Source organism: Myotis yumanensis, unplaced genomic scaffold, assembly GCF_028538775.1.
Source record: "Myotis yumanensis isolate MYYU_CA2020_CCGP unplaced genomic scaffold, mMyoYum1.0.hap1 SCAF_9, whole genome shotgun sequence".
NCBI lineage: Eukaryota > Metazoa > Chordata > Mammalia > Chiroptera > Vespertilionidae > Myotis > Myotis yumanensis.
The window spans coordinates 62,426,572-62,443,133 of record NW_027223760.1 but is presented as its reverse complement, the minus strand read 5'-3'; the positions used below and the strand labels follow the sequence as shown (position 1 = coordinate 62,443,133).

The window sequence follows — 16,562 nt, the reverse complement described above, 5'->3', positions numbered from 1 at the left end:
TAAAGATTGTACGCCTGGTTGAGCATTAAAACCTTTACCAGCTTTGTCTATTTTCTTTATTACAGGTTCTCAAAGGGAAATATCTAATTTCTTAAACTCAGCGGGTACAACACCCAGTATAGAATTACATTCATTATGTATTTAATAGGGTTATATTAACATTTATTTTATTTTATTTTTTATTGATTTCAGAGAGGAATGGAGAGGGGGAGAGAGAGAGAGAGAAACATCAATGATGAGAATCATTGATCAGCTTCCTCCTGTGCACTCCCCACTGGAGATCAAGCCCTCAACCTGGGCATGTGCCCCTGACCGGGATCAAACCTGGGACCTTTCAGTCCACAGGCCAACACTCTATCCACTGAGCCAAACCAGCCAGGGTGAATTACTGATGATGCTCATTTTTATTAGCTACCCATCTGCCCTCGTTCCTGTGTGAGTTGTCCTTTGCTAACACCCCCAAACGCACATTGGTGTAGGTTTAAGCCACCAATTTCCTCCCCAGTGAAGGTGTGGTCAGGCTGGAGGAAAAAGCGTAAGGATTAGGCTAGGTCCTTGCTCAGTTATTGACAGTTTAAAATGTTCTTTTTTATTAAAGCAAATTATTATTTGGAGAGCACTTTCCCCTTTTTAGAGCAGAACCCTCAAAAACAATGACAAAACAAAACAAAAATTTAAAAACTAAAAACAAGATATTGAAAAAGTGCACATTTTATAAGAAACTGAATTATTCCGCTGGGGCTGGCATTACAAGGTGGCTGCTGACTTATATTTAAAACATCAAACGCAAATAGCCAAAGGAAAAAAATCCAAGTAAGAGTCTGGGTTTCCATTACCTATATTTGTACAAAAGCTACGTGTTGTTTTAACTAAACATGTGGTCTTTGTCCCTCATGTAGAGAATTCCGAGTTTACCTGACACTTTGGCAAGAGGTACCACAACCTCCTGCCAGGCCAGTAAAAATCACACATTTTTCCTGCAAAGAAAAAAATGTCAATAAAAATGAACATTAAAAAGCGTAAAAGCTGGAATTGGAAAGCTGTGCTGTAGAGCGGCTGCTTCCTAAACAGCCTCACACAAGCGCTTTAACGTTTTCTGTAACGTTACCACTGCATGCGGTTTGCAAGATCTAACACCGAGGCTGCGTTTGTTCAATATGTTGTTCTGATCTATGCCCTTTAGACATAGGGACCTTGCCATTTAAACAACCTTCTAGAATAAATCCTGTGAGTTAATTTTTATAAATATTTCATGTTTATTCTCGTATTGTACAAATTGATTCTTTAAGTTACTTCAACTAGAATTGAATTTCAACCGCATTTAGGACATGGAGGAATAATCTCTGTCTCCCTTTCTCGTCGGCACCTCTAAGGCCCTGGTGCTGGCATCTGTCATAATAAAAGGCAGAGAAGTAAATACACAGCTGCATTCAAATGTGACAAGCTCATTATAACAAGCCACTCATAAATCTCAAAACAAAGGCACCACCACGCATTTTTAAAACAGTAATTTTATGCCATTTGCATATGATGATTTTCTTTGAAACCAAGGCAGGTATGTCTTTCTCTGTGCATACATAATGCTGAAATGAATTATACAGTCATTCCACCACCCACCCTCTAAAGAGGGCCTGAAATTAGTTAACAAATGGCTGCAAAATACTTTGCAATCATGAAATGCAAAATAAAACTATAATGCCATAAATTCTTCTGCACAGCACAATGGGATTATGCTTAGATGGGAAGGAAGACATAAACAGTGTAAAAAGGCAAACGCCCTGGAAGTAATCTTCTGGGTCGAGGGTGAGGAGAAGGGTTCTCTAATGAGGTTCCTCGGGATATTAAAATTCACCACCTCCCTGGTAAGTCTCACGTGGACTCAGGGGACATAGATAAATGTGTGGAGTGAGCTGGCCCATCTACATAAAGATTTATTTATTTACTTATTTATTTATTTTTTATTTTTTTATTTTATTGTTTAAGGTATTACAAATAGTAGTACATATGTGTCCTTACATAAAGATTTAAATAAAAACTTGCAGCCCATGGCAAAAAACTTCTAATCTTAAATATTTTACTGGAGCCTTAAAAAATCCTAAACCCAACTCCAGTAAGTTCGGTTCCCGAGTCCCACCAACAACACAGAGCAGGGTAAGGATTAAAAAAGGATAGAGAAGCTGTATAGCCTCAGAGGCCAACCCAAAAACACTGCCACCCAGAGGTTGAGCCACAAACTGACTCTTAGGGGAATACAAATTAAGGCAGACTGGATCACAAATACGGCCTGCTTTAAAATCAGGACTGTGATTTACAACACGGAGGAACAGTGTAATGCAGGCAACACTCTCCTAAATACCTGGCAGGACCAAGGCGAACCAGGCTGAAGAGTAGAAGAACCGAAAGACCATCACTACTGCAAATTTTTTCTTTTTCTTTTTCTTTTTAATTTTTTCACCTTTTTACTAAGAAACCAATTTTTTTTTCTCTTTTTCTTCTTTTTCCATCACCTGATTTTACCCTTTCAATTACCACATTTTTATTTTTAACCAGTATTATTACTCCTACCATTTTACCATTTTTTAAAGTGCCATTTTATTTTCTCTTTATTTTCTTTTGGGATTAGTGTTCTCCATTCTATTTTCATCGTTCCTTTAGCATTAATTTTCCCTATCTCAATTCCACCTCTTTGCTAAAACCCTCTTCCTTACTTTTCCCCTTTTGGTGTCCTGTTTCTCTTACCCTATTCCTGCTCCAGACCTTCCCAATTCCCTCTTTTTACCCCCTGTCTAATTCCACCCTACTTATATATCCTATTTCCAATCTACTGCTCTAAATCCTTATACACCTATTCTTTATCCTTCTTCACTTTCCAACCATTTTTCTTTCTCTCTTATCTTTCTATTGTTTTCTTGATTGTTGAATATATTGGGCTTTTTTTTTTTTTTTTTTTAAATTTGTTTGTTTGTTTTGTTTTGTGTTTTTTCTTCTTTTTTAGGACTGGTTGTGAGGTTGTTTTTCTTTTTCTTTTTCTTTTTCCTTTTTTTTTCTGCTGGTTTTTCCCTTCCCTCCCCCACCCCACCCCAGCTATTTTTGTGCTTCTGTTTTCCCTTACCCCTCTGGATATTATTGGTGGTTTGTAGTTTGCATTCATCTCCAGGGATCTGTTGCTGGAATTTGTTGAGATTAGTGGCAGTTCTATTGGAGTTTGCTCCTCATACGGGGAGTCTCTTCCCCACTTCTACTTCATTCTCTTTTTTCGCTCTCTTTTTTCCCCCCTCTTTTTTCCCAATTCTATTTTTGCACTCCTTTTTTGTTTGTTTTTTTCTTATTTTTCTTTTCTGTTCTCTCTTTTATCTTCTTCTCTTCTTTCTCCCTTATCCCCTAATTCTCTTAATTCGGTTGGTCACCTTTATTTGGAGTTATTAATATTGTGAATATACTTGTGTTCAGTGCCTGGTACGTTGTGCCTTGCTCTGTTGTATTTTGTGCCTTTAAATCAACGCAGCAGATCCAAGCAACAGCAGCCCCCTGATCACCGCAGCCTCCTGATCACCACAGCCTCCTGATCACCACACCCTCTGTCTGTGGAACAGCAACTGTACGTGAAGCCTCCCCCCACCAGCCAGAAGAGCCAACACAGCTGTGAACAACACCCACCAGAGGAGCTGCTGCCAACTGGAAAGCAGCTGCTACCGCAACCGTCTGAGCAGCAACCACAACCCAAGGAGCCCCTGCCACCCAGGGAGCAGCCACTGAACACCTCAACATCTACATATGTCAGCGAGATCAAACATGGGTAGGCAAAGAAACCCCCAAAGGAAAGAAAAGGAGGACTCGCCAGAAAAGCAGCTAAGTGAGACAGAGATATGCAACATGACGGAAAAAGAATTCAGAATAAGGTTCCTAGAGTACATGCACCACATGTTCAAGAAGCAAGAAGAAACAGATGAAAAACTCAACTACTTATGCAAGAAGCTAGAAGAAACAGATGAAAAAATCAACAACTTAAGTAAGTCCCAAGAAGAAATGAAGAGTGACATAGCTTCAATAAAAAACTCCATTGAAAGTATCAACAGTAGACTGGGAGAAGCGGAGGACCGAATTAGTGAATTAGAAGACAAGGAAGCAAAACACACTCAAACTGTACGGCAAATGGAGAAAAAAATTAAAAGACAGGAGGAGAGCCTAAGGGAGCTTTGGGACAACATGAAACGAAACAACATACGAATAATAGGGGTGCCAGAACAACAGAAAGATGAACATGGATTAGAAAACCTATTCGAAGAAATAATATCAGAAAACTTCCCTGAGGTGGGGAAGAAAAAAGTCACACAAGCCCAGAGAGTCCCAAACAAGGTGAACCCGAAAAGACCCACACCAAGACACATCATAATTACCATGGCAAATGTTCAGGATAAAGAGAGAATCTTACAGGCTGCAAGAGAGAGACGGAAAGTAACATACAAGGGGTCTCCCATTAGATTATCAAATGATTTCTCAACAGAAACACATCAGGCCAGAAAAGAATGGACGGAAATCTACAAAGTGATGCAAAGCAAAGGACTGAATCCAAGAATACTCTATCCAGCAAGGCTATCATTCAAAATTGAAGGGGAAATAAGAAGCTTCACAGACAAAAAAGGGCTAAGGGAGTTTATCACCACCAAGCCAGCCATGCAAGAAATGCTAAAGGGACTGGTGTAAAAAGAAGAAATATCAAGCTCAGAAAGAAAACAGCCACACACACACACACAAAAAGAAATGGCTACAAACAAATACCTTTCAATAATAACTTTAAATGTAAATGGACTAAATGCTCCAACCAAAAGACATCGAGTGGCTGAATGGATAAAAAAACATGACCCATACATCTGCTGTCTACAAGAGACCCACCTCATTAGAAGGGACTCACACAGACTGAAAGTGAAGGGATGGAAAAATATCTTTCACGCAAATGGAAAGGAAAAGAAAGCTGGGGTAGCAATACTTATATCTGACAAAGTACATCTCAAAGTGAAGGCCATAACCAGAGATAAGGAAGGCCACTTCATAATACTAAAGGGATCAATACAACAAGAAGATATAACCCTGGTAAACATATATGCACCCAATGCAGGAGCACCCACATACATAAGAAAACTTCTGGAAGATATCAGGGGAGAGATCGACAACAATACAATCATAGTAGGGGACTTTAATACACCACTGACATCACTGGATAAATCCGCTAGACAAAAACTCAGCAAAGAAACAGCAATCCTAAATGACTCACTAGATCAGATGGACTTAATTGACATCTTCAGAACACTTCACCCCACAGCTGCGGAATATACATTCCTCTCAGGTGCTCATGGGACATATTCAAAAATAGACCACATATTGGGTCACAAGCAAAGTCTCCACAAATTCAAGAAGATTGAAATCATAAAAAGCTTCTTCACAGACCACGATGGCATAATGTTAGAAATAAACTACAATAAAAACAACCCAAAATACTCAAACACTTGGAAGCTGAATAGCATGTTATTAAATATTGATTGGGTTACCGATGACATCAAAGAAGAAATTAAAAACATCCTGGACACTAATGACAATGAAAACACAACAATCCAAAACCTCTGGGACACAATGAAAGCAGTCCTGAGAGGGAAGTTTATAGCTCTACAGGCCTATCTCAAAAAACAAGAAAAAATGGTAGTCAATCATCTAACTCTACAACTCAAAGAATTAGAAAGAGAGCAACAAGAAAACCCCAGAGTGAGCAGAAGGAAGGAGATAATAAAGATTAGAGCAGAAATCAATGAAATAGAGACCAAAAAAACAATACAGAAAATCAATGAAACCAAGAGCTGGTTCTTTGAAAGGATAAACAAGATTGACAAACCCCTAGCCAGGCTCACCAAGAAGCAAAGAGAGAGGTCCCAAATAAACCAAATCAGAAATGATAGAGGCGAAATAACAACAGACCCCACAGAAATACAAATGATTGTTAAACAATACTACGAGCAACTCTACTCCAACAAACTGGACAACCTGGAGGAAATGGACAAATTCCTAGAAAAATACAACATTCCAAAACTCAATCAGGAAGAATCTAAAAACCTCAATAGGCCAATAACTATGGAAGAAATTGAAGCAGTCATCAGAAAGCTTCCAGCAAACAAAAGCCCAGGGCCAGACGGCTTCACAGGGGAGTTCTACCAAACATTCAAGGAAGAACTAAAACCTACCCTCCTCAGACTACTACAAAAAATTCAAGAGGAAGGAACGCTTCCAAGCTCATTCTATGAAGCCAGCATCACCCTAATACCAAAACCAGGTAAAGACATCACAATGAAAGAGAATTACAGGCCAATATCCCTCATGAACATAGATGCCAAAATCCTCAACAAAATCTTAGCAAATCGGATCCAGCAGTACATCAGAAGGATCATACACCATGACCAAGTAGGATTCATCCCAGAGATGCAAGGATGGTACAACATCCGTAAATCAATAAATGTGATACATCACATAAACAAATTGAAAGAAAAAAAAAAAAAAAAAAAAAAAAAAGTTCGGTTCCCGATTGGTGGAACTGATGCGTTCCCCGCTCTAACTGCCTGCCAGAGGTTAGGGTGTGGCTAGTGGGCATGGAAAAATAATAAGGATTCAGAGAGCCCCTTCTCACCTCAGCCAGAGGAGCCCATAAGCCTATGAAGGCTGTCTGGTGGGAGACCCCAAAGCATTGTCAGAAAGCCCTCCATGGGGCTGTGTAGTCTCTTTTCAGACCCTTCCTGGTGTTTGGGGCCTTCGACATGGCAAGATCCAGCAGAACATATTGAACCTAATAAGTTGTAAGTTGCACTACAACAGAATAAACCTAAACTCACATTCAACCGGCTTATATCTGACTATTCCTATATGGGTCTCTGACCTGGAAAGCCTGAGATGTTAACATGTTATGATTTCAGGATAAGCCAATAAACTTAAGCTCCAATAATGTATAAGTCACAGCCGAGAGAAAACTCTGGTCGACAGCCAAAGCTGGGAAAATTAATTAACAAGCAACTTCAGTTTTAACTCCGATTTCCAAAACTAATGAAAAATGTATTCATTCGTTTAGAAATGAAATGTCCTGAGATCCCAGTGGAAATGCCACTGGGATCTGCACAAGCTGGGTCCTGCCTTCATAATTTCCAGAGCAGCGGAGGGGAAAGAAGGAAGCAAGACAAGTGAGAGTGAGCAGAGGCGCGGCTGGGGAAGGACAAAGCCATTTATTGGAGCTGGACGTCCGGAGGGACTTCTCAGACATGTGGTGCCTCCGCTGAGACCCAGACAGTGAAAAGGTGGAAGAAGTGGACGAATATTCCACAGGAAAATCATGAACAGAGGCCTGGAGGCTTGAGAAAGCACATCCACTTACTTGGAAGAACAGAAAGAAGTTGGTCATAAAGCAGAGAGTTTGTAGGGAGTGGAGAGAGAGAATGCGGGAGAAATAAGAGTACCAGAAATGACAAGCGGGCGCTCTAAAGATTGTCAGAGAAATGGGAAATCATAGGAAGGTATTAAAGAAGAAATCAAATAGATGGTATTATATGTTTTAAATTTCTTCTGATTGCACTGTGGAGGAAGAATTGGAGAGGACCAAGAAAAAGTTCTAGTCTGGAGAAAATGGTGAGTGAGTAATGGCGGGAAGAATAGAAAGACATGAACACATGTAAGAGCTATTTAGAGGTTAGGAGAGGCCAGACGTGGTTGGGCAAACTAGCACAGTGAGTGCTCAGACAGCTCGGGTTCAAATCCTGACTTTGCCACTTGAGAAAGTTAACCCTCCTGCACATTAGCCTCCCTTTCTGTGGTGTAGGAACAATAATAACAGGACCTGCTCATGGGATTTGTATGAAAGATAAGTTAATTCACAAAGTACTTAGAACAGTTTGTGGCACATGATAGGTGCTCAAAAAAAATGTTATCTATTGGCTGTAATAGCTCAAAACTAGAAATAAGTTTCATTAGAATGGGAAGTGGCAGAAAAGAGGAGGAAACAGTCAAGGATCTTACAAAGGATTTTGGCTTGGACAAAGGGTGGATGTGCCAGGACCCTAAGTAGCAGCACTGAAAACTGGTGAACTGCTAAAGTTTGAAACTAGAGACAAACATATTTTGAAAGAGACTCAAGCCATTCCTTCTACTTTTTCCAGAGTGTGAACTCGACCAACATAACTTGCTCCTTGCTTCTCCCATTTCTCAAGTTTGGACCTACTGACCACAAAAAAAAAAAAAGGAAGTTCATCAGCAGTTTTCAAAGAAACAATTTGGAAGAGAAATGTATTAAATCCTCAGGGAAATTAAACCCAAATAAACCACTAACGGCTTTACAAAATTAACATTCGACTATGAATTTAATTAATTGCCTCTTACTGTGGGGATCCTTGGCTACCACAGACCAAAAGAAATGAGGCCAATGCAGTCAACTGCCTTGAGAGGCCGTGGGCAAGTGTGACGTGGGGTACCTGAGAGTTTGCCCACTGTTGTTTTCCACTTTCTGGTTTATTCTCAGGACCTACATTACAAAGAAAGGGCTTCAGCCGCCAGCATGGCTCAGTAGTTGAGCACCAACCTATGAACCAGGAGGTTGCAGTTCAATTCCCGTCAGGGCACACGCTCGGGTTGTGGGCTCCCCCACTCCCCGATGTGGATCGAGCCTGCATCCCTGTGCAGGAGGCGGCTGATCAGTGATTCTCTCTCATCACTGATGTTTCTATCTCTCTACCTCTCTCTTCCTCTCTGAAATCAATAAAAACTTATTTAAAAAAAGAAAGAAAGGGCTTCACTCCTGCCCATCTCACACCTCAGACAGTGATAGGTTGGTGAGAGAAGGTGGTACAATTCATGACACAAAAAGGGCAATTTTATGATTGTTTCTTTTGTTAATCCACCTCTAAGTGTCTGTGTCTAGAAGTAGCTAGAGTGTTGGAAATCTGTCTTTTTCTCCTGAAAGGGTTCAATGGACAGGTAGGAACAAGTAATGATTTCCCTAGAACCTAGGCCCGGTTGGCAAACTGCGGCTCTAGAGCCACATGCGGCTCTTTGGTCCCATGAGTGTGGCTCTTCCTAAGCCTTAGGACTACCCTAATTAAGTTAATAACAATGTACCTACCTATATAGTTTAAGTTTAAAAAATTTGGCTCTCAAAAGAAATTTTAATCATTGTACTGTTGATATTTGGCTCTGTTGACTAATGAGTTTGCCGACCGCTGACCTTGGCAGTCTAGTGATAGGTGGGTCTTTTAAGAATACCAGGCACCTGCTCCAAAAGAGACTCTCTTTGGCATTTCAGTACATAAGCATTTATTTCTGCAAATTCCTTTCTTTTGCCATGATGTCTGTGTGCCTGTGGCAATGTGAGATTACTTAAATAATATGGGCCAGGGGAACGACAAAATCAGCATGTGTGTGACTCACCAAACCTCTGCTGGGGTCCTTAAGGGCTTTGAGGATGAAGGTAGGATGCAGCGTCTCATAAAAATAAAATCCCGATGATTTATACAGTTTTGCCAAATAAGGCCCACAGGGCAAATACAAACGGCCTTGAGCTGCCTCCAGCTTCTCCCGAGACAGCCAGTTTGTCAAAATGCCTATCACATGGTCTTATGCACGCCCTTCACGCTACAGCTGACATTTACTCCGAAGCTTTTTAATAACCAAACAGCATTTTGCAAAAAGTTAATTAATGGCATTTTATTTGGGTATTATGAGACTTAGAATTACTTTCACATTCTTTTTTTATCCCTTCCCCCTTTTCACCCAGCCCCTATTTTCACTTTCTTAATTTTGTTTGACATTTTGAAAATAGTATGCCTAATTCTTTTGTGTGGATAAAAAAAATTTAACGTGGCTAGCATGTATTGAGTATTATTTTTTCCTTCTCTCAGGAATTGATGCAAACACCAATATATTTTTTGTTTGAGCTCAGAGAAATAAAGCATTCTGTTTGTTCAGGATCTTAATTAGTATGGCCCCAAACTTACCTCATTAGAAGCTCCTTTTTAATGAGGAAAATTATTTTCAAAGTTAATGAATCTGCAAGCAGAAACATTGCTGTCTTCCAGAATAGTTACCCACATTCCTTACATACATATTTTAGTTAAACACTCTAATTAATATTAGTACTTAAAACATGTGGGATTGATTTCCATGGTAAAGCAAACTTGCCTCTGTTTTTAGACAGTATAAAAAGACCACAGTTTCCCTTCTTGTAGACATCAGACATCTTGCTGCACCTATAAACTTAATTCTAGATTTAGGACAAAATGCAAGTTATTTCATCAAAACGATTCATTTTATTGACTTTAGCCACTTCAAGCTTGTTAACATCAACCATCTTCATGCAGATGAATTAATGATGTGCAATCTTCACAGCAAAGAAAATGATGGCAAATGTTCTGAAGTAAGCTCTTTAACTCTATCTATCATGACTAGCACTAACTATATATGTGATGGTTCTGTGAAGAATAAGGAAGAGTTCATTTGTGCTTTGCTTTCCGTCTAATTTCGGCATTCCCATGACAGCGATTCCTTACAACTCAGGTTGTTTAACGCAACAGCAAACAGCCTGGCTTCTTCAATTACCGTGTAAGTACAGTATCAACTTAGCAAGCACAGGGTGCATTAATAATTTTCAGTGGACTCGGAAGTACACAGTTGTAATAAACAGTTGCAAAAATAAGATCTGGATACATTTCAGCTGGACATTTGAACTGTCTGCAACCACAAACAAAACCATATGACATTGCTATTTTCTACTTAGCAAACAAATAAAAGTTTGTGGTAAATCTAACTAAAATATGTATCCCTACATGGTGGGTTTGCAAGTTATTTTTATTTTCTTCCTTGTGCTCTTAGATATTTTCCAAATTTGCTGGAATGAGTATATATTACTTGTTACAATCAGAAAACAATCATTTAAAAATCTTTATATGGACAAACTTTCATGATTACATAAATCTAGTTATACAGTTGCTGTATTTTAAATGGTTTCTTTAAAGCTGGCATCTTACTGGGGCGATAACCCACAAACTAACTGGTGCTTTACTAAAAAATATAATTTATATACTAATAAAAATACCATCTTTATCTTGAGAAATGCTTTTGGACTGGAACTCTGAATATGAACCGGTGGAAAGAAATGCAGAGGAGCCTCCTCCACCTGCACCTCAAAACCAGGCTCGCGTTGCTGTGGCCATGTGTCCACTGTGACCTTCACAGAGGGGGAAACAAGAGACACGGAGAGGCAATGGGAGGTTTCTCTAAAATAAAAATATATGAAATACTCCATAAACAACATGAATCCAAAGCCGAAAAAGAATAAGGGAAGTAAAATAAACATGTGTCTCATTTCAATGCCTCATTTTGTTCCTGCTGCTTGAACACATTGCTGTATTCACTCTATATATTAATATTTTATAGTTGTCTTACAATAGTCCAGGGACAGAGAAACCAGATTGCTTTCAGAAACTTAATGCAAATTATTTATTCAATTATTGTGTGCATGAAAACACACACTTTGGTTATAGCTTTAACAACTCTACAGATTAAAGTCTGGATTTAAGTTCATTTGGGGTTCAACTCTATTGCTTATAACAATAATAAATAATTTTAATTCTCATTTCTAATGATATCATAGAGGAACACTTAAAGGGGGGAAAAAAGAAGTTTCCGTTTTGAAGAATTAAAAGTTTGGGGTCCAAAACACATATGAAGATGAGCACACGTGCCGTCAACAAAAACTTGCCCTTGCGACCTGGGAGGCCCGTGGAAGAAGCAAGCACTGGGGCAATGGCCACCCTGCCCTGAGATTTGAGAGAACATAAAGGAAAGCATCTCAGACATGTTCCTAATCTGGCACAAAGGTTTGGGAGAACAACAGCCAAAAATGTGACCGAGACACTGAGTGATGTGCTCCAAAGACCCATGCATTCACCATCTGTCAGTGAGTTGCTTTAGGCTCTGTCCTTCAGCCCCCAGAAATCCAGAATCCTGATCAAAAACACCCAAGGTAGTTACCTGAAAACCCATGACACTGCGTGGGCAGTTATGTGCAGCTGGTCCAGAAACTCTACACAGGATTGCATCTTTTCCAGAGAAGTTTCCAACAAAGTTAAGTTTCTTAAAAGGAAGAAGGCAAAGACCCAGGGAAATAAACACCTGTACGTTGAGAACTATAGAAGGTCAGGTGCAAACATGACTATAGGTATAATGTAATGAGATGGCTCCTCCTAAGCCCCATATGGGCCATATCATTACCCAATAGCCACAAAGATGGGACATGTGGTGACAGATTGGGAATTTAAGCTCATGACATTGTCCAACATTTGACCTCTCTAACATAAAAGGTCTCATATGAGTTGTCTGCAAGTACAAAGGATACCCAGTTCTCAAAATCAGAAGATTATCCTCCTCAACTGCAAATTTCTTTTCTGGATCTCAATTCACAAACAATTTCAGTTATTATAATCATTCTTTTTATTAAATAATAAGTATTTCTTGAGTATCTACTACAGTGGGGCCTTGACTTACGAGTTTAATTCGTTCCGTGACAGAGCTCATAACTCGTATGTCAAATCAATTTTCACCATTACAATGAATTGAATACTGGGCTGATGTTGTGGCGTTTACTGTGACGTTCGCTGCGCCTACTAGCGGTGGAGTATCTGAAGCTGGCTCGTAACCCGAATTTTAGCTCGCAATTCAAAGCAAAAAATCAGCCGAGAGATGGCTCGTATCTCGAAAAACTCGTTAGTCAGGACACTCGTAAGTCAAGGCCCCACTGTATGTACAAATGAGAGTGCAAGGTCTACAAGAGATTAAAAAAACAAATAAGCTACCTACTTATTATTTTCTAGTAGAAAGTACATGTAAAAAATTTTTGGATAAAATAGTACATGACACTTTAGGTAAGACCGGAAGGAGTACAGTGGCATGCTATAACACCTCATTATAAGACCTCGGAACACCGCTGGTTTACTTTTTACCATCTTCTTATCACCACCTAACATTATGTATTTAGGGTCTGTCCCCTTTACGAGAATTTCAGTTCCATAAATCCCACAGTTTTTGTCCATTGCCACATCTCCAATGCTTACAACTGTGTCTTATGCATAATAAGCCCTCAAGATTTGACAGAATGAATGAAATGATGTGAGAGGCACTAATAAATTCCTATGAAGGGTCAACAAAAAGAGAATGTTTCTTCATCTGGGAATCCAGGGATGTTTCATGAGTTGGACTTTGAATGGTGGCTCTACTTTGAGCGTTTAGAGACCGGTGGGAGGAAAGAGGATACTTTCAGGCAAAGACAGGGGATATGAGCAAAGGTATTAAAGCCACATGAGCCAAGAACATCTGGGGTTCAGTTTGGCAAAGCAAAGAGGAGAGGAAAGAAGGTGAGAAGGATGAACTGGAAGCAGAGAGCATATGCAGGGCAAGGCAAAGGACTGGGGGTGTTATTCATCAGGAAAAGGAAAACCGCTGGTGTTCCTGCTGAGGTTCTGAGATATCACACAGAGGTAGAATTCGCCAACTCATCACATGTTGGGAGCGGGGCCGTGATGGGGGAGAGAAGAGTCAATGTTAAGTTTGTGAGTCTGAGTGCCCATTACAAATCACTCCCTTCAAGTGCAACACAACTAGGATCTCTTTCCTCCTCATTTAATGTTTCAGGTATTTAATTTGCAGAAAAAAATCTGGTCACTCCTACACTAACAATTGATGAGCACAGTATGCCACAATCCTAATGCAATTATTTGACTTTAGTCATAGGAATAGGAAGCCCTTAATCAGATATAAATAATTTATCCAACTCCATAGGGTGCAAACCGGAAATGGTGTTATTTTTCATCCACCCTGCTCTGGCTGGGCCGTGTCGGATCTCCTTTCCCTGCTGGGGAGAGATCCCTTAATGATGCTGTGGACAAACTCTATGACTTCTTTAGTCACTTCTTGGTATTTAAAAACGCCATCAAGTCCAGTTAAAGACGCAACCTTGGATCTGAAGCACAGCTTCCCCTCCCCATCGCAGGCTGGGCTGGCTGCTGGAAGCACCGGCAGAGGAAAGGAGCATCTCTCCGCTCTCTCCTCCTCCTCTTTCTCACCTCAGAGGTAGGTGGTGAGAGAGGACGTGGTAGAGCCTGGAAAACAACCTCCTACTTCTCCAGGGTGTTGGGACGGGTAAAGGAGGATGTGCGGGTGGGAATCAAGAGCAGCCCTCTCATCCTCTCTACATAATAGTGCTGCTTCTGCGCGGGAGTTCTTGGGAAGCACAACAGGGACCTTCACGCTGACCTGAGAGACCTGCATGCTGCCTGATCTCTCCGACCACCCCCATCTCACCTGGACTCCCAGGTCCATTTATTGCCCAAGAAGGGCTCAGGCCTGCCACCTTCTCAGCATCCACTTGGTCCACAGAAAATGCAGACACCACTTGCCATGCCCAGGGCAGAACTGCAGGCTGCCCGCACTGCCATTCTGCTGCTCCTATGTGTCTCCACTTCCCTTTGCCCAGCTTAGGGGAGCAGGGGCCGATGAATAAGACTTCTTCCTGCCATTTCCATAGTATTTAGGACCTTTGCACCTCCAGATTTGAGCAGCAGAGACAGTATCATGCAACATCCGGCTACACAAATAAATAAAGAGCCAGATTCACTCCTGGGACCCAGAGGATGGTACCGCCCACCATTGCGGGCCCCCCTTCTGGCAAGTCTTCTGTTTCCCATGATACCTTTCAATCTCCAGGCTGACCTCAGCCCTCACCCTGGGGCACAGGCACGCACTTCACTCATGCCCATTTTTCTCTGGGGTCCTCTACAGCAGGAATCACCCTCTATCGGCTCACCCTCCACATTGGAGGCTCTCCTCTACTCTTCCTCCCCCAGACGCTTCAGCTTTTTGGCCTGGAGTTGGGCACCAGTTCTTTGCTTCTCTTAACCACATGGAGCATGTTTCCTCATCCTACGGAAGCCCCTCCCTGGTGAAGGGACATCTGGGCATAGGTCAGGGGCATTCACAGCAAGCTAACATGCTCTCCAAAGAAATCTCCCCATAAACCCCAATCTTATCCTTTAATAGCCTCCAAGTAGGTGAGAGAATTGAGAAGTAGGAGAACCACTTCCTTCAAAAAGTCTACAAATAGCCCTGGCTGGGTAGCTCAGTTGGTTAGAGCATCGTCCTGATACGCCAGGGTTGCAGGTTTGATCCCCAGTCAGAGCACATACAAGAATCAGCTAATGAATGCGTAAATAGGTGGAACAACAAATTGGCATCCCTCTCTCTCTCCCTCTTTTTCAACTCAATACGTTTTTTTAAAAGTCTGCAAGTGGTGATCTTGCCTTGGGAATTTCACATCTATTATATTTTGGAGTTTTAGTTAAAACTTCAGTTTTGACACCTTTTGCAACAAAGATAAATCTCTCCTTTTAATGAATATTTATAGCTCCTAAAAATGACCATTTCTCTGAATCATTACACAAAATAGGTTCATTTGCAGGGGAGAGAGTTTGGAGTTCTGGGGTTAAATTCTCTCAGGGGTTTGTGATCCCATTAAGTTCAAGAATGACTGCAACAGAAGACATTTTTATTTCTAGAATTATTTTAAAGTAATATCTAATTCAATTTATAAAGGAATAGTATTATCTGATTGGCCATTAAAGTGCTTATGAACATGAAGCCAAAATAATCAGAATCACTCAAGTGGTTTAATCTGCCCCTCCTCCAGATACCGGCTTTCCGCAGCAGAAAATAGAGGTGAGCCGGTGCCTATGCCCCTCTCCTCAATGTGCCTCCTCCCCAGGCTCATTCCCCAAACCATTCTCTCTTCCAACGCCTCCCTTCTGCAAGGACATTCCACCCGATCGGTCCTGACCTAAAGCTCGGGCAGCCTGTAAAGATGAGTGGACGGCCGGGGCTTTGTGGGAAAACTGGAGATGGCACAGTATACGTCAACGATTTTCATGGAAGGCAACTTCCATGTGATCTCAGACCCACATTTCATACATCATACTGTGACAGTGACCTTGAGAAATACAGAAAGGGGAAAAAATATACTGACTCAGAGACCAATTTCTCAGTGAGAAAAATGAAAGGTCAGTGTTCACCTAAGTGTGACCAACAAAATGAAATGGGCAAGAAAGGTGAGCGCTTGGCCTCCACTTGTGTGTGTGTGTGTGTGTGTGTGTGTGTGTACTTTTCTCCCTAGAGCTCTTCCTGCAGACACTGTGTGACATTTCTCCTCTGGATCTTATCAAACCACATGTTATTCCTGTCACATTTCTGCACCTTTTTTCACTCCAATTCCTTCACCTGTAAGGCCCCTTTTCTGTCTAAATCAGTGGTTCTCAACCTTGGCTGCACATTAGAATCACCTGGGAATCTTTCTAAAATCCTGATTTCTGGGCCTCGTCCTCCGGAAATTCTGTTTCTTTGTTATGGGGTAGGGCCACAACATTAGTAACAAAGAAATAGAATTTCCAGAGGATGAGGCCCAGAAATCAGGATTTTAGAAATATTCCCAGGTGATTCTAATG

General features: G+C 40.9%; 1 protein-coding gene across 1 annotated transcript; it reads left to right on the top strand.

The window, feature by feature from the left end:
- The first annotated feature begins 10,295 nt into the window (after window positions 1–10,295).
- NPVF (neuropeptide VF precursor) lies at window positions 10,296–12,044 on the top strand. The gene is given in 5 exon segments (XM_070425165.1): window positions 10,296–10,368; window positions 10,371–10,432; window positions 11,669–11,738; window positions 11,741–11,995; window positions 11,998–12,044. Coding segments are annotated over 5 exon segments (507 nt in total).
- The last annotated feature ends 4,518 nt before the right edge of the window (window positions 12,045–16,562 follow it).